The sequence below is a fragment of the Somniosus microcephalus genome, chromosome 4 (genome assembly GCF_052327205.1).
Source record: "Somniosus microcephalus isolate GS21.2 chromosome 4, FLI_Smic_1.0, whole genome shotgun sequence".
NCBI classification, from domain to species: domain Eukaryota; kingdom Metazoa; phylum Chordata; class Chondrichthyes; order Squaliformes; family Somniosidae; genus Somniosus; species Somniosus microcephalus.
Window position 1 is genome coordinate 85634530 of NC_140990.1, and position 24940 is coordinate 85659469.

Here is a 24940-nt window from a genome sequence, read left to right on the forward strand (position 1 = left end):
AAAGATATTTGCATAACACGGTTAAAATACATTGAAGTAAAATGTCTGATATAATGTGTATTATGGGAAAGAGAAGTTTAGTCTGAGTTAGAAACTCAAACAGATGTTTCACTGCAGACAGTTTGCCATGGCAATACTGATAAGACATTCCATTCACTGAATCGACTGGTTGGAATCTGTAATCAGATCAGGGGAAAGAACAGGTTTTGTCTGTTATTAACCACAATATAAGCTTAGAATCATAGAATGGTTACAGCACAGAAGGAGGCCATTCGGCCCATCAAGCCCATGCCAGCTCTCTGCAAGACCACTTCAGCTAGTTCCACTCCCCCACCCTTTCCCCGTAGCCCTGCAAATATTATTCTTTCAGATACTTATCCAATTCCCTTTTGAAAGCTGTGATTGAATCTGCCTGAATCTGCCTCCACCACCCTTTCAGGCAGTGCATTCCAGATCCTAACCACTCACTGTGTATGCAGTAACCAAATTAATATTATACTTTAGTTTATGTTAGAATATGTATAATGTAGCACCAATATACAGGGTGGAGGTAGCGAATTAATTCATACCCTGAGTTAAAATGATATATAAGTCTGTACTTATTGTATTTATCCAGCTAAGCTCTAATAACAGGATTAATTGACTGAGAGGCCCGTGGGAAGATTGGGGAGGATGTCTGTTCGGCCAGGCGAGACAGCACATATACAAGATAACATACATAAGAATGTGTTTGTTTGTAAACCCACAACAGGGTTCCATTTCATCAAAGTCTGGTGGGACTAACTGTAATGTGCTTGCTTTGCAGAAGTAACATGAGACAAGGTCAGAATCTGTGCTTTGCAGAGGTTGAACAAGGACTGTTATCTTAAGAAAGCATGTTAACGAACAAACCACCTGGCTAGAGACAAAGGACGGTTGTAATGCAATAGATTAAGATGAGGCCGCAGTCACAGAAGGCCACGGGACCAACTGATAACAGAACTGTGATTTGTAAGCAGCTGGAAGGATGAAATGTCACGATTTATAATTGCCATTCAGCAATAAATCTCTAGATGCTGATAAGCTTTGCACCCGCCCCTAGGGCAGGGGTTTGATTTTTGTATAATTGTGAACGTTGCTAGGATATCAGTGGAGTCGGATCCGAGAGGGATCTCAGAAGGTTCTCCCCAGCCTGTGAATAAAGGCTGTTTTGAACCTCCAATCGAAGTCTGTCAACCGTACATAGCTGAGCGTCGACTTTGTATATCACTTAGTCCGCTCTATGGGGGGAAAGGGTTAAGTGTCGACTTGGCATATCACCAGGTCCACTTTTCGGATACATCAATTGGCGTAGTTGGCAGGATCGCAGACTCTGACCGGTCCACGGGAACGTTGAGCTAAGAAGGGTGAGTATGTTTTAAATTACCACCCATAAATTAGAAAGCTCAGAACGTACTGTGAGATCTGGTAAGGCTGTGATTAAAACGACATAGGGAGACAGACTCAAGAAAGGGAAGTGGTCTGGTAAGCCAGGAAGGCGGCAAATCCTCTAAATAAGCCGGGAAGGCGGCAAAATCCTCTAGTTCGGATAGACGGCTAAATAGGCGGTAAAGTGCTATGAATATTGGATCCTTGGGAGTCACGGGGTGATCGACACGGACAAGGGTGGTTGACCATCCCAAACAGCTAGTCTGAGCCTGAATTAAGAGGATGTAGTCCCACGTGATGGCCAGGATTGAACAGGTGTAGGGAACTATGAACACCACAGGATCGTGATCCTGTGACGAGTGAGTGTGCGCAAAATAAGTGTGTGTGAGTGAATGATAGAGTAACATAAGAACCATTGAGAAGTAAGTCAGGAGTTATATAGAATACCTAAAAAGGATGCAGAGATAAAGGAGGAGGGACCATCTCCTTGGGGAGATCCCGGCTCCATCACTCGCTATGTAGCAGATAAAAATCAGAAACTTACCGAGCTCATGAAAAAGAAAGGGTGGGATCCCGAAGACAGCGCAGAAAGACAAAGGGCTTGGAGGAAGAGACAAACCAAAGATAAAGAGAGAAAAGGGGAAATGGTAATCTTAGCTTGTTACCAGAAACTATGTAAGGAGTTGAAACAGAAGGGAAAGGGGGAAAGGGAAGAGAAAGCAGTAACAACTCCCAAACCAAGAGGGAAGGGACACCCGGTGGCGGCGGCCGGCTCCAGCAGTACGCCCGTATGCCCAAAACTACCAGAAGAAGGTAATATAGATGGGGGTGGGTTAGAAAAGGAAACAGCAGGAGACAGTAAGGAGAGGGACTGGCCGGAGCCACCGCCCTGACCAGAAGAAAATAATCTCCCACCACCCTATAATCCGGTGTACCGCACGGTAAAAATGGCCCCGGTAAAAACTGAAGTAATCCCAGGACACCCGGAGATCCCCGGTACCACCATGATCCCCGCGGCAGGAGGAAACCCAGAAATCCCAGCGGTCCCTGCAGTTCCGGCAAGACCCCAGATAATTCGAACCACCTACCAGCCCTTCAAACCCTTAGAGTGACAAATGCTGGTGGATAAATTACCCCAGCTGCAACCTCGAGAGAATAACTACCCATTTTGGCAAAAGATGAGGGAATTCAATTCAATTCAATTCAATTTTTTTATTTGTCATATATGCAGCAGACATGTGTACTGCACAATGAAATGTTGATTTTTACGAGTCCTCCCAACATTGGAATAAATATGGCATAACAATGATAAAATACTAATAGAAATACAGTAATAATAAATAAAACAACAGTAATAAATAATAATAAATTATACGTTCATGAGTCTTATGGCCTGGGGGTAGAAGCTGTTTCGAAACCTGCTGGTACGAGACCGTATGCTTCGGTATCTCTTACTGGACGGGAGCAGGGCGAAGAGGTTGTGGCTGGGGTGGCTCGTGTCTTTAATGATTCACAGGGCCTTCCCCCGGCACCTCTTGGGGTAGATATCCTGGACAGCAGGTAGTTTAATTCCAATAGTATGTTGTGCAGCTTTCACTACCATCTGTAGAGCCTTGCGGTCTGTGGCGGTGCAGTTGCCATACCAGGTAGTGATGCAGCCGGACAGGATACTCTCGATGGTGCACCGGTAGAAGTTGGTGAGAATCTGGGGGGCCATTCCAAATTTCTTCAGTCTCCTGAGGAAGAACAGGCATTGGCATGCCTTCTTCGTTATGACGTCAATGTGATGGGGCCACGTTAAGTCCTCCGTAATGAATACACCCAGAAATTTGATGCTGCTGACTCTCTCCACCTCAGCCCCTTCGATGTAGATTGGGGTGTGTCCCTCCCCCTGCCGCTTCCTGTAGTCCACAATCATCTCCTTTGTTTTGCTGATGTTGAGGGAGAGGTTGTTGTACTTGCACCATTCTGCTAGAGCTCTTACATCCTCCCTGTAGCCTGTCTCGTCGCCATCTGTGATCAGGCCTACAACGGTAGTGTCATCAGCAAACTTGATGATGGAGTTGGAGTTGTGCGTGGCCACGCAATCATGAGTAAACAGGGAGTACAGAAGGGGGCTGAGCACACAACCCTGGGGAGCTCCCGTGTTCAGGATCAGTGTTGAAGAGGTGTTACTGCCTATTTTCACCACCTGGGGTGTGCCCGTCAGGAAGTCCAGGATCCAGTTGCATAGGGAGGTGTTAAGTCCTAGCTCACTGAGCTTGTTGACAAGCTTGGCGGGGAGAATGGTATTGAATGCTGAACTATAATCAATGAACAACATTCTCACATAGGTGTTCCTCTTATCCAGGTGTGATAAGGCAGTGTGCAGTACAGTGGCGATGGCATCATCCCTAGATCTTTTTGGGCGGTAAGCAAATTGGAGTGGGTCCAGTGTGTCAGTTAGTAAGGAGTTGATGTGGGTTTTGACCAGCCTCTCAAAGCACTTCATGATGACAGAAGTGAGTGCTATGGGGCGGTAGTCATTTAAACAGGTTACTTTTGTTTTTTTGGGGACTGGAATAACCGATGTCATCTTGAAGCAGGTGGGGACTACAGACTGGTACAGTGAACGGTTGAATATATCCGTAAACATGGCTGCCAGCTGGTCAGCGCATGCTCTAAGGACACGCCCACGGCATGTGGGCGTTGAGGATCAGTGATAATTTACATAATAAAGATATAAACTAGTTGGTGCGAGCAAAAATTTCGGATGGCCGTTGGGACCAATTGCCCGTGAATTTCAGGGACGGAACTTGGTGCCTAGCGTATAATCCCGCCCCGCAACAGTCAGACCAAAACTACGAGGCCTTCAAGGGAGCAGTCGAGGAGGTTATGGGACAGGCCCCGGTAAATTAGAGTGGACTGCGAAAATAGATTAAAGGGTAAGACGGTGCATGAGCAGTGGTGTACATTTAAGGAGTTATTTTACAACTTTCAAAAAAAAAATATTCCACTGAGGAAAAAAGGGTGTAAAAGAAATGACAGCCATCCGTGGCTAAGTAAAGTAATTAAGGACAGTATCCGACTGAAAACAAGGGCATATAAGGTAGCCAAATCTAGTGGGAGGATAGAAGATTGGGAAGTCTTCAAAAGACAGCAAAAAATAACTAAAAGATTGATTAAGAAAGGGAAGATAGATTATGAAAGTAAATTAGCAAAAAATATATAAACAGATAGCAAGAGTTTCTATAGTTATATAAAAAGAAAAAGGGTGGCTAAAGTAAATGTTGGTCCCTTAGAGGATGAGACCGGGAAATTAATGGTGGGAAACATGGAGATGGCAAAAACGCTGAACAGATATTTTGTTTCAGTCTTTACGGTAGAGGACACTAAGAATATCCCAACACTGGACAAACAGGGGGTTCTTGGGTGGGAGGAGCTAAATACGATTAAAATCACTAAGGAATTGGTAGTCGGTAAAATAATGAGACTCAAGGCGGATAAATCCCCTGGACCTGATGGCTTACATCCTAGGGTCTTGAGGGAAGTGGCGGTAGGGATTGTGGATGCATTGGTAATAATTTTCCAAAACTCCCTGGACTTGGGGGAACAAGAGGAAGCAGTGGGGATAGCAAGCTGTTATGCTTGCGGGGAAGAAGGACATTTCGCTAAAGAATGCACAAACAGAAGCAAAGAGATGTCAGACCAGCATCGGATCCAAAACCAACTTGTTATAATTGTAACAAGCCAGGACATAAGAAATCAGACTGTTGGAGGAAAGGGGGAGGAAGGGAAGGCCAGGGGCCAAACCAAAGGGGGGTCCCCAAAGAGGACAGCCCGGAGGAAATGGGGGAAAGGAGGATTTTAAAAGATGGATGAGGGAAGAAAAAGAGGAACAGGAGGAAAGGGATAGAGACAGAGATAGAGATAGGGAAAGACAGCGACGAAGGGATAGGGAAGAAAGGGAGCTTAGGGAATATAGTAACTGGAAAAATACCCGAGGTGAGAGGCGATATGAGTCTGATTCAGGGGACAGGGAAGAAGGCGATGTGTGCACTACGAGGCAGATGAGAGACATGATGAAGAAGTTGAATATTAAATGAAAGGTAGCGGCCCTCAGGGAGAATGGTGAGGAGGATCCAAGGATGTTTGTCAACGCATTGGTAGGGGGCCGGCAGTGCAAAATGTTGACAGACACAGGAGCCTCAATCTCACTGACAGATTTGCTGTTGCCCCGAACTAAACTTTCAATTAATGTGACAGGAATAGGTGGAAGAAGACTTAAGGCATATAAGAGCGAAACGATTTTATTAGAAATTGGATGTATAATAATACCTACACATTTGTGGGTATGCGAGAATACTGAAGGAACAATCCTAGAGATAGACTTACTGCGGGAAGTAGGAGCTTTAATCGACCCTAAAGCGAATAAAGTGATCTGGCCACCAGATCATAAGTCAAACAAACAAACGGCCCCAGGAAACAAAACAGATTGGGTAGGAGCAATTAAGATTATAGACCCAGAATGGGATAAGAAGGGACTATGGGCGATCCCATGTAGTGAGTATATTGGGGTGTGGGCAACACATAAACAAGATTGTGTATTAGTTCAAACCCCCCCCGGTAAAAATACCGGGACCAATGCATCGCCCACATAAACAATATCCTTTAAAGGATGGGAGGAAAAAGAATGGTAGAACTATTGTAATAGGGGATTCAATTGTAAGGGGAATAGATAGGCATTTCTGCAGCCGCAAACGAGACTCCAGGATGGTGTGTTGCCTCCCTGGTGCAAGGGTCAAGGATGTCTCCGAGCGGCTGCAGAACATCTTGGAAGGGGAGGGTGAACAGCCAGTTGTCGTGGTGCATATAGGCACCAACGATGTAGGTAAAAAGTGGGATGAGGTCCTAAAAGCGGAATATAGGGAGTTAGGAGGTAAATTAAAAAACAGGACCTCAAAGGTAGTAATCTCAGGATTGCTACCAGTGCCACGTGCTAGTCAGAGTAGAAATAGAAGGATACTTCAGATGAATACGTGGCTAGAGGAATGGTGCCAGGGGGAGGGATTCAAGTTCCTGGGACATTGGAACCGGTTCTGGGGGAGGTGGGACCAGTTCAAACCGGACGGTCTGCACCTGGGCAGGGCTGGAACCGATGCCCTAGGGGGTTTGTTTACTAGTGCTGGGGGGGAGGGTTTAAACTAAAATGGAAGGGGGTTGGGAACCTGAGCAGGGAGACAGAGGAAAGGGAAACAAGGATAAAAGCAAAAGATAGGAAGGAGAAAAACAAAAGTGTCAGTCAGAGAAATCAACGGTTTAAATCAAACATGGCCACAGTAAATAATAATTCTAATTGGTCTAAGAGCGTTAAAAAAGCAAGCCTGAAGGCTTTGTGTCTTAATGCGAGGGGCATTTGTAATAAGGTGGATGAATTGGCTGCGCAAATAGAGGTAAATGAATATGATTTGGTTGGGATTACGGAAACGTGGCTCAAGGATGGCCAAGACTGGGAACTCAACATCCAGGCGTATTCGATATTCAGGAAAGATAGGCAAAAAGGAAAGGGAGGTGGGGTAGCATTACTGGTAAAAGAAGGGATTAACACAATTGTCATGAAGGATATTAGCTCTGATGATGTGGAATCTGTATGGGTAGAATTGAGAAATACTAAGGGGAATAAAAACATTAGTGGGAGTGGTATATAGACCTCCAAACAGTAAGGTGGAGGTTGGGGATGGCATTAAAAGGGAAATTAAAGAAGCGTGCAATAAGGGCACAGCAGTCATCATGGGTGACTTTAATCTACATATAGATTGGGCTAACCAAATTGGTAACAATACTGTGGAGGAGGAATTCCTGGAGTGTTTACGGGATGGTTTCCTGGACCAATATGTCGAAGAACCAACCAGAGATCAGGCCATCTTAGACTGGGTATTATGTAATGAGACAGGATTAATTAGCAATCTTGTTGTACAAGGCCCCTTTGGTCGGAGCGATCATAATATGATCAAATTCTTCATTAAGATGGAGAATGAAGTAGTTGACTCAGAAACAAGGGTCCTCAATTTAAATAAAGGAAACTACGATGGTCCGAGGAGTGAGTTGGGTAGGATTGATTGGGGAATGGCACTCAAAGGGGTGACGGTGGATAGGCAATGGCAAACATTCAAAGACCGAATGGATGAACTACAGAAGTTGTTCATCCCAGTTTGGCATAAAAATAAAACAAAAAAGGTGACTCAACCGTGGGTAACAAGGGAAATTAGGGATAGCATAAGATCCAAGGAGAGGACATACAAATTGGCCGGAAAAAGCAATAATCCTGAGGATTGGGAGCAGTTCAGGATTCAACAAAGGAGGACAAAGGGATTAATTAAGAAAGGGAAAATAGAATATGAGAGTAAGCTTGCAGGGAACATAAAAACTGACTGTAAAAGCTTTTATAGATATGTGAAGAGAAAAAGATTGGTGAAGTCAAGCGTAAGTCCCTTGCAGTCAGAACTGGGGGAATTTATAATGGGGAACAAAGAAATGGCTGACCAACTAAATACATATTTTGGTTCTGTCTTCACAAAGGAGAACACAAATAACCTCCCAGAAATACCGGGGAACATAGGTCTGATGAAAGGGTGGAACTGAAAGAAATCAGTATTTGTAGGGAAATGGTGCTTGGAAAATTGGTGGGACTGAAGGCCGATAAATCCCCAGAACCTGATAATCTACATCCCAGGGTACTTAAGGAAGTGGCCCTAGAAATAGTAGATGCATTGCTGGTCATCTTCCAGAACTCGATAGACTCTGGAACAGTGCCCATGGATTGGAGGGTAGCTAATGTTACCCCACTATTCAAAAAAGGTGGCAGAGAAAAAGCGGGGAATTATAGACCGGTAAGCCTGACATCGGTAGTGGGGAAAATGCTAGAGTCCATTATAAAAGATGTAATAGCAGAGCACTTGGAAAGCAGTGATAGGATCGGACAAAGTCAACATTGTAGTGTATGTACTTTGAAGAAAGAACTATATTCTGCAGCCCCTGTATACTGCAGTACCAGTAGTGACCACCCCTGTATATAAGTCTGTGTAGTAACTTTGTATAGTAGTTCCAGATTTGTCTCCATTCAGTAAACACCTGTTATAACCAACTCCTGCAGTCCGTGTCTCAATTATGCACGGACATTACACTGGCGACGAACAGATCTGAACTTACCTACAGTTCTGCACCACCTCACGGGGATCCATCCCTGAAGCGAAGTTGTTAGAGGTCGAGGCCAGAAGGAAGAAATCCAAAAAGAAAAAAAAAAAGCAAACAGAAGAAACGGGCGTCGACCGTGGGCAACCGCCCTCTGATTCATCGAATTCGAAGATTTGCAGGAGAGGCTGTCGAGAGCTGGGCTTGGTTATCCAGTCTATGGTGTTCCAGCTAATCGGGCTGGTGGCAGGTAGTGCACTGATCCTTCCTGGGCTGCGGCGGGCTAGAGCTCGATCGGGTGGCTTTTCAACGGGGCCGAGCAGCGTTGTCGAGAAGAGGAGAGAGAGAGAGAGGGTGGAGCACACAGGGTGCGGTCGGTGCTACGAAGCCGGGCAGCGTACAGACCCGAGAAGAGGGAGGAAAGTGTCCCATAGGGTCTGCTCTGACGACAGGAACAGTAATTAAAATAAAAGAAATTAGAAGCGCAGAAAGCCGCGAGGAGCTGCAGTTTGCCACGGGGACCGTGGAGAGCGGCGTTAGCAGCAGCGTGGGGGGTAGGTGCGCGAAGACCATAGGGCGTCACCATCAAGGCGTAAAAACGCCAGCAACAGCGCTAGCAGCAGCGGAAAAGACAGAAAGCGCGGGAGGCGCCACCTTAATCCAGCGGGGAAGAAGGCAAAGCGTGGGAGGCGCCATTTTGTTCAATCGGGGAAGAAGGCAAAGTGCGGGAGGCGCCATCTTAGATCTCCAAGATGCCGAAGACTGGCAATATCACTGCCTTCGATTATGCAATAGAAGACTGGACCACGTATGTGGAAAGAGTCGAAGTATATTGCAAGGCAAATGAAGTAGCCGATGAGAAAAAGGCATCGGTACTACTAAACTTAATGGGCGCAAGAACGTACGGCCTATTGCAGAACCTGATCACTCCAGTCAAACCGATGGCGAAGAGTTTTAACGAAATTGTTGATATCCTACAGGAACACCTAAATCCTACACCGCTGCTGATAGCAGAAAGATTTAAATTCCACAAGAGAAATCAGCATAAAGATGAGAGCAATGCTGATTACCTTACGGAACTACACAAGCTATCAAAGCACTGCCAATTTGGAGCAAGACTGGCAGATACCCTATGGGACAAATTTGTCTGTGGACTCCTGAGTGAAGGAACCCAGAAGAGGTTACTCTCAGAGAAAGAGCTGACGCTAGATAAGGCTTTCAGCGTGGCAGTATTGTACGAAGCAGCAGCAAGGGGAGCTGCAGAAATACAGCAAAAGCCACAGGAATACGGCACCCATGAAATGACACGGGGATTTGAAAAATGTTATTGCTGCGGCAGAACAACCCATGACCAGAAGGACTGCTGGTCCAAGGACAAAACATGCAGGCAATGCGGAAAGATGGGACACATTGCACGAGATTGCAGGTCCGGGAAGAAGACTAACGACAACAAAAAGGCTACTAAGGAACAGTACAGGAAAGTACAAAAGATGACAGACAGTAGTTCCGAAGACCAGAAGAGCGATAATGAATCCGGGAACAAGAGACTAAGCTGTCTCAAACTACACAACGTAATCGCAAAAGAGGATCACTGAACCATTTGGGTCACCCTCACTATAGCAGGATCCCAAGTCAAAATGGAATTGGATACAGGATCAGCCCTGACCGTCATGAATCGACGAGACTACGAGCGGCTATTCTCACACATACCCTTGAAAGACACATCCAATGTCTTGAAGACGTATACGGGGCAGAAAGTATACCCCAGAGGGAAAATAAGGGTGCCTGTCGAATACAACGGCAAGGAAATACAGAAATTGTATCTGTACATACTGCAAGATGGTGGACCACCGTTATTGGGACATGAATGGATCAGAAAGATAAGTTTAGACTGGCACTCCATTCAGGCACTGACTGTGGCTGGTAAAAAGGATGACGACGTCACACCTGGACGATTGTCAAAAATCTTAGCTAACGCTAAATAGGTATTTCAACAAGGACTGGGAACTCTTAAAGGCGTAACCGCCTTGATAAAAATAGAAGAGAATGCAATTCCCAAGTTTTTCAAAGCAAGACCGGTACCGTATGCAATTCGCCCAGCCGTCGAGGCAGAGCTGGAGAATCTGGAGAATGCAGGCGTGTTATCTAAGGTAGACTGCAGCGAGTGGGCGACACCCATCGTTCCTGTCATGAAGAAAATGTTAAACAATAAGTCTGAGGAGCCAAGGAAGGTTCGCATCTGTGGGGACTTCAAGGTGACTGTGAACCCAGTCCTTCACACAGTACAGTATCCTCTCCCGAGGATAGAAGATATTTTCGCCTCACTATCTGGAGGGAAGCGTTTTACAAAAATTGACCTAGCACAAGCATATTTGCAGATACTTTATGACATCAGCGCCGACCTGTATGGCTGCTGTTTTACGAGCTCCTCCCCAACTGGTATTTTAATTTTGTATTTCATTTATTTATTTGTATTTAATGTATTTAATGTATTTAATGTTGTATTTTAATATATCGTACTGTTAGTTTTTTAGTATTCTACTGTTTAGTATTTAGCATTCTAGTTTTAGTATTAGTAGTTTAGTTGTTTTTTAAAAAATATTCCACTGTTTAACCGACCTGTATGGCTTATGAGGGTAGCCGCTGTTTTACGAGCTCGTCCACAACTTTCCACTTTATTTATTATTTTATTGTTATTATTAAACAATTTTGTAAGTACTGTTTCTTCACTTATCCGCTACAACCGTCAATCACTTCTGGACATAAGATCGTCCGGAGATATAGGACCTGTAGTGTATGTGCCTTTAAGAGGAACTATGTTTTTTTTGAAGCCCCTGTGTACTGTAGTACCGGTAGTGACCACTCGGGTATATAAGCCTGTGTAGCGTCTTGTATAGTTAGTTCACCTCCAGACTTTGTTCAGTAAACACTTGTTAAATCTACTCCTGTATTCCGTGTCTCCATTAACACACGGATTCAACAGTGGCGACGAGTTAGAAACGAACTTACCTGCAATTCGGCAGCACCTCAAGCAGATCGATTCCTCAGACGAAGGTCAAAGAAAAAAAAAAACTGTGGTTTCACCAGCTAAACGGGCTGGTGGCAGGTAGTGCACTGATCCTTCCTGGGCGGCGGGCTATGGCTCGATCGGGTGGCTCTGCAGCGGGGCCGGGCAGCGAGTCGGAAAGCAGAAGCAAACAGAGACAGAGGGTGGAGCACTCAGGAGATGGCTGGCGCTGCAAAGCAGGTCGGCGTTCGTACCGAGCAGAGGGAGGGGAAAGTCCCAGAGGGTCCAACGGGAACGATTCTCCAAGTGATGGAGAAACTGTTTAAAATATATGTGTAAATTAAAAAAATAGAAATACCGCGAAAAGCTGCAGGTCGCAACGGGAACCGTGGAGGGAAGCAGCGGCAGTGGCGGGAAAGCGCGGGAGGCGCCATCTTGACTCAGCAGGGAAGAAGGAAAAGCGCGGGAGGCGCCATTTTTGATTTTCAGGATGCCTAAGACTGGCAATATTACTGCTTTCGATAGTGATATAGAGGATTGGACCACATATGTGGAAAGAGTGGAGGTATATTGCAAGGCGAATGAAGTAACGGATGATAAAAAGGCATCAGTACTTCTAAATCTGATGGGCGCAAGGACATATGGGCTGTTACGAAACTTGATCACTCCAGCCAAACCGATGAACAAGAATTTTAAGGAGATTGTTGATACCCTACAGGAGCACTTAAACCCAACACCGCTGCTGATAGCGGAATGATTCAAATTCTTCAGGAGGAATCAGCACAAGAATGAAAGTAACGCTGATTACCTCACCGAATTACGAAAGCTGTCAAAGCACTGCCAATTCGGGGCAGGACTGGCAGATTCTCTATGAGACAAATTCGTCTGTGGTCTCCTAAGCGAAGGAACACAGAAAAGACTACTTTCTGAGAAAGATTTGACACTGGACAAGGCTTTCAGTGTGGCTGTATCATATGAAGCAGCAGCAAGAGGAGCTGCAGAGATACAGCAAAAGCCACAGGACTTCGGCACCCATGAAATGACACGGGGTTTCAAGAGATGTTATCGCTGCTGCAGATCCACCCATGACCAGAGGGACTGCTGGTTCAAGGACAAAGCATGCAGGCAATGCGGAAAGATGGGATACATTGCACGTGTATGCCGATCTGGAAAAAAATCCGCTGACAGTGAAAAGGTCAATAAGGAAAACTACAGAAAGGTACAAATGATGACGGACAGTAGCTCCGAAGACCAGAAGAGCGATAGCGACTCCGGAAACAAGAGACTAAGCTGTCTCAAATTACATAATGTAATTGCCAAAGAAGATTACCAGACCATTTGGGTTACCCTCACGATAGCGGGGTCCCCAGTTAAAATGGAGCTAGATACAGGATCAGCTCTGACCGTCATAAGTCGACGGGATTACGAGCGGCTAGTTCCGCATATACCTTTGAAAGACACATCCATTATCTTGAAGACATATACGGGGCAGAAAGTATACCCCAGAGGGAAAATAAGGGTGCCTGTTGTATACAACGGCAAGGAAATACAGAAGTTGTATTTATACGTTCTGCAAGATGGTGGTCCACCGTTGTTGGGACGCGAATGGATCAGAAAGATACGTTTAGACTGGCACTCCATTCAGGCACTGACGGTGACCAGTAAGAAAAAAAATGATGATGACGTCATACCTGGACGATTAAAAGAAATCTTGGCTAACACAAAAGAAGTGTTTCAACAGGAACTAGGAACCCTGAAAGGCGCCACCGCCTCAATAAAAGTGGAAGATGCGGCAATTCCCAAGTTTTTTAAGGCAAGACCGGTGCCATACGCAATCCGTCCAGCAGTCGAGGCAGAGCTGGAGAATTTGGAAAAAGCAGGCGTGTTATCCAAGGTAGATTGGAGCGAGTGGGCAACACCCATCGTCCCGGTCATGAAAAAAACGTTGAATAATGATAAATCTGAAGAACAGAGAAAAATTCGCATCTGTGGGGACTTCAAGGTGACTGTAAACCCAGTTCTTCGCACGGTACAGTATCCTCTTCCGAGGATAGAAGATATTTTCGCCTCACTATCCGGAGGGAAACGTTTCACCAAAATTGACTTGGCACAGGCATATCTACAGATGGAGGTTGAGGAGGCCTCTAAAAAGTATCTCACGATAAACACACACAAAGGCCTGTACCAGTACAATCGACTGGTTTTCGGAGTGGCATCAGCTCCGGCTATCTGGCAAAGAGCTATGGAGCAAGTCCTGCAAGGGATTCCGGGGACTCAATGCTACCTAGACGACATCCATGTAACAGAAGAAAACGACAATGAGCACCTTGCCAATTTGGAGCAGGTGCTCATGAGGCTGAGAGAACGGGGCCTACGAGCAAATCACCCCAAGTGCGAATTTTTCCAGAAACAAATATCATATTGTGGCCATGTCATTAACGAAGAAGGGTTGCACAAATCACCTGAAAAAGTTGAAGTGGTCGTAAAAGCCCCAGCGCCTGAAAATGTCTCACAATGAAGGTCGTTCCTGGGATTAATAAATTACTATCATAAATTTTTACCGAACTTGTCAACGGTTCTGCACCCTCTTAAAGCACTGCTACAAACGGGAGTAATTTGGAAATGGAGCGAAGACTGTAAACGTGCCTTCCATAAATGCAAAGGCTTGATCACGTCCAAGGAAATGTTGGCTCATTACAACCCATCACTGCCAATCAGACTGGCGTGCGATGCATCCCTTTACGGCGTGGGAGCAGTATTATCGCATAGATTCCCTGATGGCTCGGAACGGCCGATAGCTTTTGCGTCACGCTCATTGAACTCAGCTGAGCGTAACTGTACCCAGATCGACAGGGAGGCACTCAGCCTGGTGTGGGGGGTGAAGAAATTCAAGCATTACCTACACGGACAAAAATTTACCTTGTTGACTGACCATCAACCCCTCGTCGCCATATTCAACCCTAAAAAGGGCGTTCCCATTATGACAGCGCAAAGGCTACAGAGGTGGTCCCTTTTCCTAGGGGCACACCAATATGACATAGGATACAAAGGAACAAAACAGCATGGGAATGCTGACGGTTTATCGCGCCTACCGTTGCCAACGGTAGAAGAGACACCTACAGTGGACCCAGTGGAGATGTTCCACTCGACCATAGTGGAATGTCTATCAGTGACAAATTCTACCATTGAAAAGGAAACGAGAAATGACCCGACTCTCTCACGAGTCTACGATTTAACGGTGAAGGTGTTGAAACGGATTTTTTTGGTCCTCAATCTGGTTCAGTACAAACACTGAGTCGGAATACTGGTTTAGTTCAACAGTTGTTTTATTCTGTTGTCCCGGGAGACTTACTCTGATACAGCACCGTTCTGACTCCAGCAGAGTCTCGACAGGTTCCACCAGAGCAAGCAATCTTTCATACAGTGGGTCACATTATTATACTTTACTTTTGAAAAGACATTAACACATCGTACATTCTACACCAATCCCGAGCGAGGCACGTACACAGTTTAAAGTGATGTCCTGGCCTGGCAGTTTGAAATAAAGAAGTCACAGTTCACTGAATGGTTTATAATATAGAAAATATGCAGGTAATGGTTTCACGATCACCTAATCATTATGGTAATGCATGGTAATGTGTTTTCGGATCGCCTATTGTCAGTATACCCTTTGCACTCCACCCTACATTGTTTCACCAGCAAGGTGTGACATCGTGGGTGCCAGCCATATTAGCATTTTACTTCCTGCTGCCTTCAGTTTCTTGAATTAACATGATCATCTCTCACAATATGCAAGTGACTCAGCGATGTCGACATTGCACCACCATTTTAGGCTAACAGGGTCCTCCATTTTAGGTTGGCAGGGTCCTTGGCCATGCGGAGCGAGTTGTTACCTTATTTTTGCATTCTATATTCTCATTCCCCCCTTTTATCATTCCATGATAACCATCTAAGGTACCCTGTGATTCTGGGCTTCATCCTACTGGTCCATCTCTACTTTATTGAGTCTATTATACTCCTCCTCCATTAATTCCTTCTCGACTTGCTCCTTTAACATCTCACTCGCTTCACCCTCTATACTTGGTAGTTCAATTTCCTCTGATGCTGATTTCCTTTGTACCAATTGACTTGGAATTACAGTTGCTCCTAATCTATTGCAGCCACACTTAATCAGCGTGAAAACTAGAAAAATGCACATAATAATGGCAAGTACCACCACCAGCCCATGTAGCAGAGTCTGTCCCATTGATCCTAGCCATCCTCCACTGATCCAATCAAACCAGCCATCCCCCGGCTTAGGTTTCTTATACTGGCTTACTGCACCCCGGATATGTTTGACAATGTTGGTTATGTTTTCCGAACTATCAGGGATATAAGTACAGCACTCACTTCCTATCAAGGCACAGGTTCCTCCTTTTGCAGCAAGGAGGTAATCTAAGGCCATTCGATTCTGGAGGGTAACTGTTCTAATGGCTACCATTTCGGCACTCATGTTTGCTCGAGCTTCCTCAGTGTCATTGGCAACTATCTCTAGTAGCCTTGCCAAATTCCTTGTTTCATCCATCAAATTCATTATTCCATAGGGAGGGTTTATTACGCCAAAAAATCTTTGAAAAGCTCCTAGCTCTCTTTTAGTCCTGTATTTCTTAAATTCGTGGTGTTCCCCAATCTTATTCAAGTGGTGAATGTATGGTACTACATATCCCAAATAGCAGGACCCAGTCCAATTTCGTGGAAGCCATGGGTATGCCTTATGTCCGCAAATAAAATAGGTCCCGTTATAAGCAGTTAGGTTCATATTCGTTGTAAATGTGGAAAAGCCAGACTCGCCGTTACTCCTTGTGCTTTCGTTCCATTTCCCCCCACTAGTGAGGTTTGTTAAACCAGTTGTGTTAAACCACCAAACCTCTGAGGGTGAACCTTGTTTGAGGATTGTCCAATTATGTTTACAATGACTGTTTCCGGCTTCCAGATTCCCCTCTTCTATCCCTTTCCTGCAACCATGGCTCTTTAACTAATGCCTCTCTGTAACATCCTCCATTATACATCATCCATGATTCCTTTCCCTTTTCTTTGTTGGTCCTACAAGTACATTTTTGGTGCCAGCATGGCAAACCCCATCTGTTTCTATTGTCCAAATGTACTTCCCGATGTTCCTGTTTTAATAGTCCATTACAGAATTCCCATTTAGTCACGTTCCAGGATCCGAAAGCTTTAAGATTCTTGTCTTTGTACTGGAGAATATCTCTTCGGCACAGGTGGATGGTTTTTCCAGGTGTGATTTTCTTGCATTTCTTCAGTTGATTGAACGCCGCCCCGCCCGCGAGCAGGATAACGCTCAGAAGCAGTAATAAGGTCCTCATCTTGATCCTCCGTGATCAATCAATGCGACTTATTAGTTATTAATCTGGAAAACAAACTGCTTACACAAGATCCAAAGTTAAAAACTTAAAGCTAAAATTTTAAAAATTAAAAATTAAAAATCAAAAATCGTATAATAAGTATAATAAAAGTAGGATTTTGGCAGGCCAAAACAATCCAAACACAACACCAGACCTCGTAAAACTGCAGTCACCTTTATCAAGGCCGAGCGTGAGTTCTGTAGTCTCTTATCAATTAAAATAAAATTAATGATTGTTCGTAAAATCTACTCTATACTGTACTGAAATCTACTGATTATCTCCCCCCCTTTTGATTGGTTTCTCCAATCAATTTACAATGGTGGAAGTGCACCCATGCGCTTCTTCCCTCGACCTTAGCTGCAGTCGGGGTTGTTAGTAAGACCTGATATGGACCTTCCCACCTTGGATCTAGACTTTTACGAGTCCAGTTCTTAACCATCACATACGAACCTGGTTCAATTTTTAGAGAACCAGATAAGTCAGGAAGTTCACCATATGCAGCACGGACCTGTGAATGCAGCCCGCGCAAAACCTTAGTAAGAGCCAAGACATAGGTCGTAATTTCTTCAGTCATATGGTGAAAATGCACCGTTGTAGGAGCATTTTGGTTCCAGGGAGTCTTGAGTGGTCTACCATAGATAATCTCAGCAGGTGTAAGTCGTGCTTTACCCGCTGGTGTGGTGCGGATCTGAAAGAGAGCCACAGGAAGCAATTCCAACCAAGTGGAGCCGGTTTCGGTTACCAGTTTAGCAAGGTTGTTCTTCAGAGTCTGATTGGTTCTTTCGACAAGTCCTGCAGCCTGTGGTCGATAAGCACAATGCAATTGCTGATGAATGTTCAACTGGGTACAAAGTTCCTTGTTCACTTCGGCAGTGAAGTGAGGACCGTTGTCAGAACTTAACCGAGTTGGAATACCATACGAGGTATGATCTCTCTCAGCAATACCTTAACAACAGTAGAGGCTTTATTGTCTGTGGTTGGATATGCCTCGATCCATTTACTAAATACATCTACAATGACAAGTACGTATTTGTAACACTGACATCTTTCCAACTCAATGTAGTCCATTTGCAGGGTCTCAAAGGGACCCTCAGGTAAAGGGGTTTTTCCCCATTCGCAAGGCACTCCCTTTCCAGGGTTGTGTTGTTGACAAATCAGGCATCGATCGCTAATGTTCTGTGCTATTGCTTGAAGCCTTGGATGCCACCAAGTACTTAGAAGCACATCACTCACTGCCCTGGCACCACAATGAGTTGCAAAGTGTACACATTCAATAACCCATAAAGCTAGCTCATCAGACATGCAAGTCTGTTCCGCGGGAGTAGTCCAGAGTTTTGATAAAGGGTTATATACACATCCCAATTCTCTTCACAAATGCTTATCACTACCAGGAGCGTCCTCCTGCAACTTAATCACCTCTTGGATGGTTGGCATTAGTTTTTCCGAGGTAGACTGATTCTTTTTGGAATTTTTAGTCTGCCTCATCATTTGGGGCACAATCATTTGGTGACTCCTAGAAGCATTTTTGGCCGCCTCATCAGCGCGGCGGTTTCCTATATCTACCGGGTTTTGGCCAGTGGTATGGGCAGAGCATTTAATCACAGCTATCTGTTTGGGGAGTAAAAGGGCTTGCAAGAGATCTGAGACTAACTGATGGTGAGAGATCGGGCTGCCCGAAGAGGTTAGAAATCCTCTATTTTTCCACAATTGTCCAAAGTCGTGAACTACTCCAAAGGCATATCTAGAGTCTGTATATACATTAATTCGTAATCCTTCTCCCAAAGTACAAGCTCATATGAGTGCAAACAGTTCGGCTTGCTGGGCAGAAAAAGGGGATTCAAAGGCTGCTGATTCTAAGGTGACACCTTCCTGATTTACAATTGCATAACCAGAAATTCGTTTTCCCATCTCATCAACTGAAGAACTGCCGTCCGTATACATGGTAATATCGGGATCTGCAATAAGAGTGTCAGACAGATCAGGTCTGACTGAGGTATCATCCTTAATGAGGTTTAAGCAATCATGGCTTGGTTCATCACTCTTGGAGGGCGGATTTGCAAGGAAACTGGCAGGGTTGATAGTGCTACAGTGTTTAAATGCTAGCCGAGGATTGTTCAGTAAGTATATTTCATACTTATTTTGCCTGGCGGTAGTCAGGTGTTGGGTCTGCAATTGCCCCAATAACGCAGTGACTGAGTGAGAGCCATACACGGTAATGTCCTGCTGAAGTGTCATATTAGCAGCTGACTGTAGACTGTTGTAGATGGCTGTAAGGATCTGGGTGCAATAGGGATGTCCTAAGGCTACCGGATCCAGTTTTGATGAATAATAAGCTACCGGTCGATGCTTATCTCCATGCTTCTGAGTCAGAACTGCTGTTGAGCAATCGTTCATTACTGTGCAATATAACTGGAATGGCCTATCGTACAGGGGTCGTCCCAGGGCTGGTGCTTGGACCAGATCCTGTTTTAATTCCTCAAATGCCTGCTGTGCCTCTAGTTCCAGCTCAAACTCTCCCTCTTTAGCCGTGTAGGGAGTCAGATGTTTGGTTAATACTGCGATATTAGGTATCCACTGTCGACAATAATTAACCATTCCCAGCCACTGTCTGACTTGTTTGGCCGTTTTAGGGGCTGGTGTCTCGCATATTGGCTGTATTCTACTGGTTTCCAGACTGCGGTTCTCTGCTGATAACATAACTCCAAGAAATTTAACTGTCTTCTTAGCCACTAGTACTTTCGCTGGAGATACCACATATCCTAATTCTGAGAGATAGTTCAACAACTGAATAGTGTCCTCTCTGTTACTTAGCTCATCAGGGCTGGCAATGAGAAGGTCATCCACATACTGGATCAGATTAGAGCCACGATTTAATGTCAGTGTCTGTAATTGCTGTTGAAGGCACCGCGAAAACAGGGTGGGTGAATTCACAAAGCCCTGGGGTAATCGAGTCCACGTATACTGCTGGCCATTGTACGTGAAGGCAAAAAGGTATTGGCTAGTAGCGGCCAGTGGCAGGGAGAAAAAGGCATGCTGGAGGTCGACTACCGCAAAAACTTTAGCATCAGCAGGTATCGAGGCCAAGATGTGTGCTGGATTAGGTACCAGTGCATGAAGTGGCTGAACAATTGCATTTATTGTTCGTAAATCCTGCACTAGGCGATACTGGTCAGGCTTACCAGTTTTCGGAACAGCTAGGATGGGTGTATTACAACTGGATTGGCATGTTACCAAAATTCCCTGCTCCAACAATCCCTTAATGAGTCTGTCTATACTCGGAATAGCTTGCTGCTTCAAAGGGTATTGTCGTACCGTTGGCAAGGTCACATTTTCCTTCACTGGGATCTCAATGGGTTTTATGCCGGTTAGACCTACATGCGTTGGGTCTTCTGCCCATACCTGTGGGTTCACATACTCCAGTATGTCTTTCCCTACATGACGGTGCACCACAGTCAGGCTAGGCTCAGGGTTTTGGTAAAATTGGACCATCAGACCTCTGGATAACTGTTGCGGTTGGTGACATTCAGGGTTTGCCTGATCGATCGCTCATTTTACCATAGGCCCCAAATCTTTGGCATGGAAAGGCTGGTTAACTTCCCGCGTGATATGAGGGGCCACTGTCGAAGGCTGCTTCCACAAGTGTAAGGGAACCTGCACAAACTCTGCTTTTCCCTCAGGTCCAGTTACTACAGCCTTGAGGTAGATTGTCCATTCGGTACCTTCCTGATCTTTAAAATACTCCTCAAGGGTCCTATCCTTTCCACTTCGATCATATGCCAGTGTCACATGATAGGAGGATGCATTGAGGTCGAGCGACCACCATTGAGGTGTAGTCGAAACATAACATTGCCTTTTATTTGCCCAATGTCCTATTGCTATTCCTTCATCACCACAATCAAGTTTGAGTTGGAATGCACATAGTAAGTCTCTGGCCATCAAATTGCAGTCCAAGCCGGTAGTTATTACAAATTGGTGGGTTGCAGATTGATTTTTGTAGGTCACCTGAACTGGTTCTGACATAGCATACTTGGTCATTTGACCTTGGAAGCCTGATAATTCCTGGGTCTTGTTGGATCGGGGAAGTTTAAGGTCCGATTGGACAGAGGACATGGCGGCTCCAGTGTCTACTAAAAAGGGATACCATTGATCCTGGATTTGCAACATTAATAAGGGTTCTCGGTCCGAATGTAAAGTGCTGACCACTAGATTAGCTAGTCAATTCTGTGGGAATGGATTGTTCTGGGAGAAATTGGTATATCCTCCCCTGCCTCCTCTAGGTCCTCCTTTGTTTCCTCTCCATCTTCCCATGCCTCTCCTAGGTGGGTCTCGATAGGCTAAGGATTGGCAGTCTCTGACCCAGTGGCCATCCTCTCCACAGTTATAACACTGCCCTTGTCTTGGACCTTGGTATCCCCGTCCTTGTCCTCTACCCCTTCCTCTACCTCCGTAATTCTGTTGTGGAGGGGCGTAGGGTTGGCCGTATGCAGTAGCATCGGGGCCATTTGGATGAGTGTAATAGCCATAATTCTGAGAGTCTACCCGTCCAGGGGTACAGTATTGAGGTTCCATCTGATACCCTGTCCTGTCTATCGTGTGTGGTTGAATTGGGACTTCCTTCACGACATATTCTGTTTTTATTGTCTTCTGGGGTTGGTTCTCCAAACCTTTACTCTCTTTCCAATAATATTTTATGGCTCTAGTAATTTTAGCTGGGCTATTTTCTGCCCAGTTCATATTATTGGTTTTAATTGCGGTTGCTACCGCAGCCGGAAGGCAGTTCATCAGAATGGCGCAGAATTGGGGTGAATTGGCTCCTCCTTGATAATTGGTGTCCCCCGACTGTCCCTGATAAACCTCACAGAATCTCTCCAAAAATTCCTCAGGTCCCTCATCTTTCTTTGGCTTAGTATCTAGGACATTGGATATGTTAATAGGCTTCTGAAGTGTTTGACTAGCAGCCGTAAGCATGGCTGTTATTCTATCATTGTCATTCCCCATGGCCACATTTAGGGCTGCCAGATTAGCATGTCGCAAGTGAGTTAAGAATCGAGTATGTTCCGAGGGGGTCAGTACTTGTTGGATTAAAGCCCATAAATCTCGGGATTCAGCGTTGTACACTTGAATGGTGGTTCGTAAAAGGTCCACAAACTTTTGAGGCGCTTTGTGGCGATCCGGCGCATTAGTTAGGATAGACATTAATTCATTAGGCTTCCATGGGAAGAATACATCTATGGTGGGGTTAGCTGCGGCATTAGCCTGATCTGGGTTTGGCATCTTTCTCACTGGAAGGTTCCTGGGTGGGTTACCGGAATGATTTTTTGATTCTGACTCATGATCCTCAGGAGGTGATAAATCATCCTCCGAATCGGTAAAGTCACTACATGACTCAGTGTCGCTTTCCTGAGTGGATTTATGTTGAACTAACTGTCTGACTCTTTTCTTATTTCCCCGTTTCTCTTCTTCCTTCTTTTTCTTTTTCTTATCACTCCGGGTAGGAGTATAATTTGGCACAGGGTTTGTCTGTCCTGCCGTTTGTAACCGGGTCCGACTACTTATGGGATCAGTAACGCCTGTGGCACTATCGGGTAAGGTGGTTGGGGGTATTCCTGGAGTGAATGGGGGACTGGTTGCGAAGAGGGTTGCTGGAGGGGTAGTATTAGGCATCGCTAGTGAGGCCGATGTTGGAAGGGAGGGGTAAATATTGATGTACTGGGGTGGCTGAGGAGGTGGCGCATTAGGAGTTCTGTACATCCAATTGTCTAAGTCCTCATCTGTTCCGTCTCCCTCTTTCAACCTAAGGCCAACCATTGAACTACGTAGTTCATTTTTATCCTTTTTATCTGGCGCCTTTTCAGATTTTGACCTTTTCTCATGTGCACATTCTTTCTTAAGTATTTCAATGGGTTTAGGATTTCCTCCTTCGGTTAACTTTATTCCTAATTTAACAGCATTTTCTTGCCAGCTGGCTAATAGGGAACTGTCTTTAATTTCTTGGCAGTACTGTCGCCAGAGTCCAATTAGTTTTTTAGTCTTGCTTCCCATGTTCTTTTTCCAAATCATTTCTTGAGCTTGTTTAACCGTTTCTAAACTTTTGGGACCCCCTAGTGGCCATTGTTCGCTGCCTAATTTTTTATTTAAACTCCCTGAGAGTAGTCTCAATTGTTGGGCTTTATCTGGATATTTGTCACATAATGTTTGTAAGGCACTGCCCTCGTCACTTGTTGTGTCTAGGTAATTACCCATGGTTCTCTTACACTAAGGGCTCCCTTTCAGGATTCAAGTTACGTTTTTAAAAGTGTCTCGTGTATTTCACGGATACCGGCACACAAAACTAAACACCACAATACAATAACTACAATACTTAGACCAAACAAAAACACAGTGAGTCGTCTATATTCATCAAATAGTAATTTTAGCCTCTGTCACCGTCTGGTACAGGTATTCTTAAACTCTAATTATTCAACTTATACGACCCTTATCTTGCACTCCCTGAGTACAAGTTGCTCGAGCTCTAGAGTCCCCGACTCTCTTTTTACTTTCTTTCAAGTATTCTTTTTCTCTTTCTCTAAAATCACTACTTACCTACTTTTTAGTCCAATCGGAGCCTGAGCGGGCCAAGTGAAATACGAGGCCGGCGCGTTACCCGACTTGGATACTTATTTCCTAAGTTTACACAGTATTCGCCAGATTGACCCAGATCTCGTCGGGACACCACACAAGAATTAGCGAGTGGCAAAACTTTTATCGGACTTACGGATCAGAGGAAAACCGAAGTGGTAAATTTAAACATACTCACTCCGGGGGCCCATTTCCTCCTCTCACGTCCAAAACTAGTTCGGCTCTTAATTTCGCGAATTCTCGGTGATCGTCCGTTGAGATCCCACTTCTGACACCAAATGTTGAAACGGATTCTTTTGGTCCTCAATCTGGTTCAGTACAAACACTGAGTCGGAATACTGGTTTAGTTCAACAGTTGTTTTATTCTGTTGTCCCGGGAGACTTACTCTGATACAGCACCGTTCTGACTCCAGCAGAGTCTCGACAGGTTCCACCAGAGCAAGCAATCTTTCATACAGTGGGTCACATTATTATACTTTACTTTTGAAAAGACATTAACACATCGTACATTCTACACCAATCCCGAGCGAGGCACGTACACAGTTTAAAGTGATTTCCTGGCCTGGCAGTTTGAAATAAAGAAGTCACAGTTCACTGAATGGTTTATAATATAGAAAATATGCAGGTAATGGTTTCACGATCACCTAATCATTATGGTAATGCATGGTAATGTGTTTTCGGATCGCCTATTGTCAGTATACCCTTTGCACTCCACCCTACATTGTTCCACCAGCAAGGTGTGACATCGTGGGTGCCAGCCATATTAGCATTTTACTTCCTGCTGCCTTCAGTTTCTTGAATTAACATGATCATCTCTCACAATATGCAAGTGACTCAGCGATGTCGACATTGCACCACCATTTTAGGCTAACAGGGTCCTCCATTTTAGGTTGGCAGGGTCCTTGGCCATGCGGAGCGAGTTGTTACCTTATTTTTGCATTCTATATTCTCAAAGGGATGGCCAGCACATGGCGAACCACTGTTGCCAGCATTCTCGCAAAGAAGAGAACAGCTGTCAGTGTGCCGAGGAACCTTGATGTGTGGATCCAGAGTGGTGATTCCACCCAAACTCCAGGATAAAGTGCTAAAGGAGCTTCACGAGGCCATCTGGGTGGAGTGAAAATGAAGAACTTAGCCAGAGCGTTTGTGTGGTGGCCAGGTATCGATGGAGACATCGAAGAAATGACCAACAGCTGTCTAGGATGCCAGAAGGTCCAAAATGCCCCACCACAAGCCCCTCTACATCCATGGGAGTGGCCCTCATCTCCATGGCAAAGGGTACATATCGACTTTGCTGGTCCATTTATGGAATCAATGTTCTTAATCGCGGTGGATG

The 24940-nt window shown here is 45.0% G+C and overlaps 1 protein-coding gene and 1 pseudogene across 1 annotated transcript; one reads left to right on the forward strand and one right to left on the reverse strand.

Annotated features, from left to right (window-relative positions):
* Nucleotides 1-24940, forward strand: part of LOC147119413 (uncharacterized) — a 182337-nt pseudogene that overhangs the window by 30737 nt on the left and 126660 nt on the right.
* On the reverse strand, nt 1296-23159 carry LOC147119414 (uncharacterized). The gene is made up of 3 exons (XM_085983642.1): nt 21429-23159; nt 1952-2007; nt 1296-1376 (listed from the first exon to the last, which is right to left on the reverse strand). Exons 1-3 carry the CDS (start codon nt 23044-23046, stop codon nt 1296-1298), a joined length of 1755 nt encoding a protein of 584 aa, XP_085839768.1. The 5' UTR covers nt 23047-23159.

Coding starts and splice junctions, on each gene's coding strand:
- LOC147119414 (XM_085983642.1), bottom strand. CDS start 23,046: ATGATTTGGAAAAAGAACATGGGAAGCAAGACTAAAAAACTAATTGGA. Junction 2,008..21,428: donor TCCACAACAGAATTACGGAG/GTAGAGGAAGGG, acceptor TCTTCCTCCAAG/CCCTTTGTCTTTCTGCGCTG. Junction 1,377..1,951: donor CTTTCTTTTTCATGAGCTCG/GTAAGTTTCTGA, acceptor CACCCTTCTTAG/CTCAACGTTCCCGTGGACCG.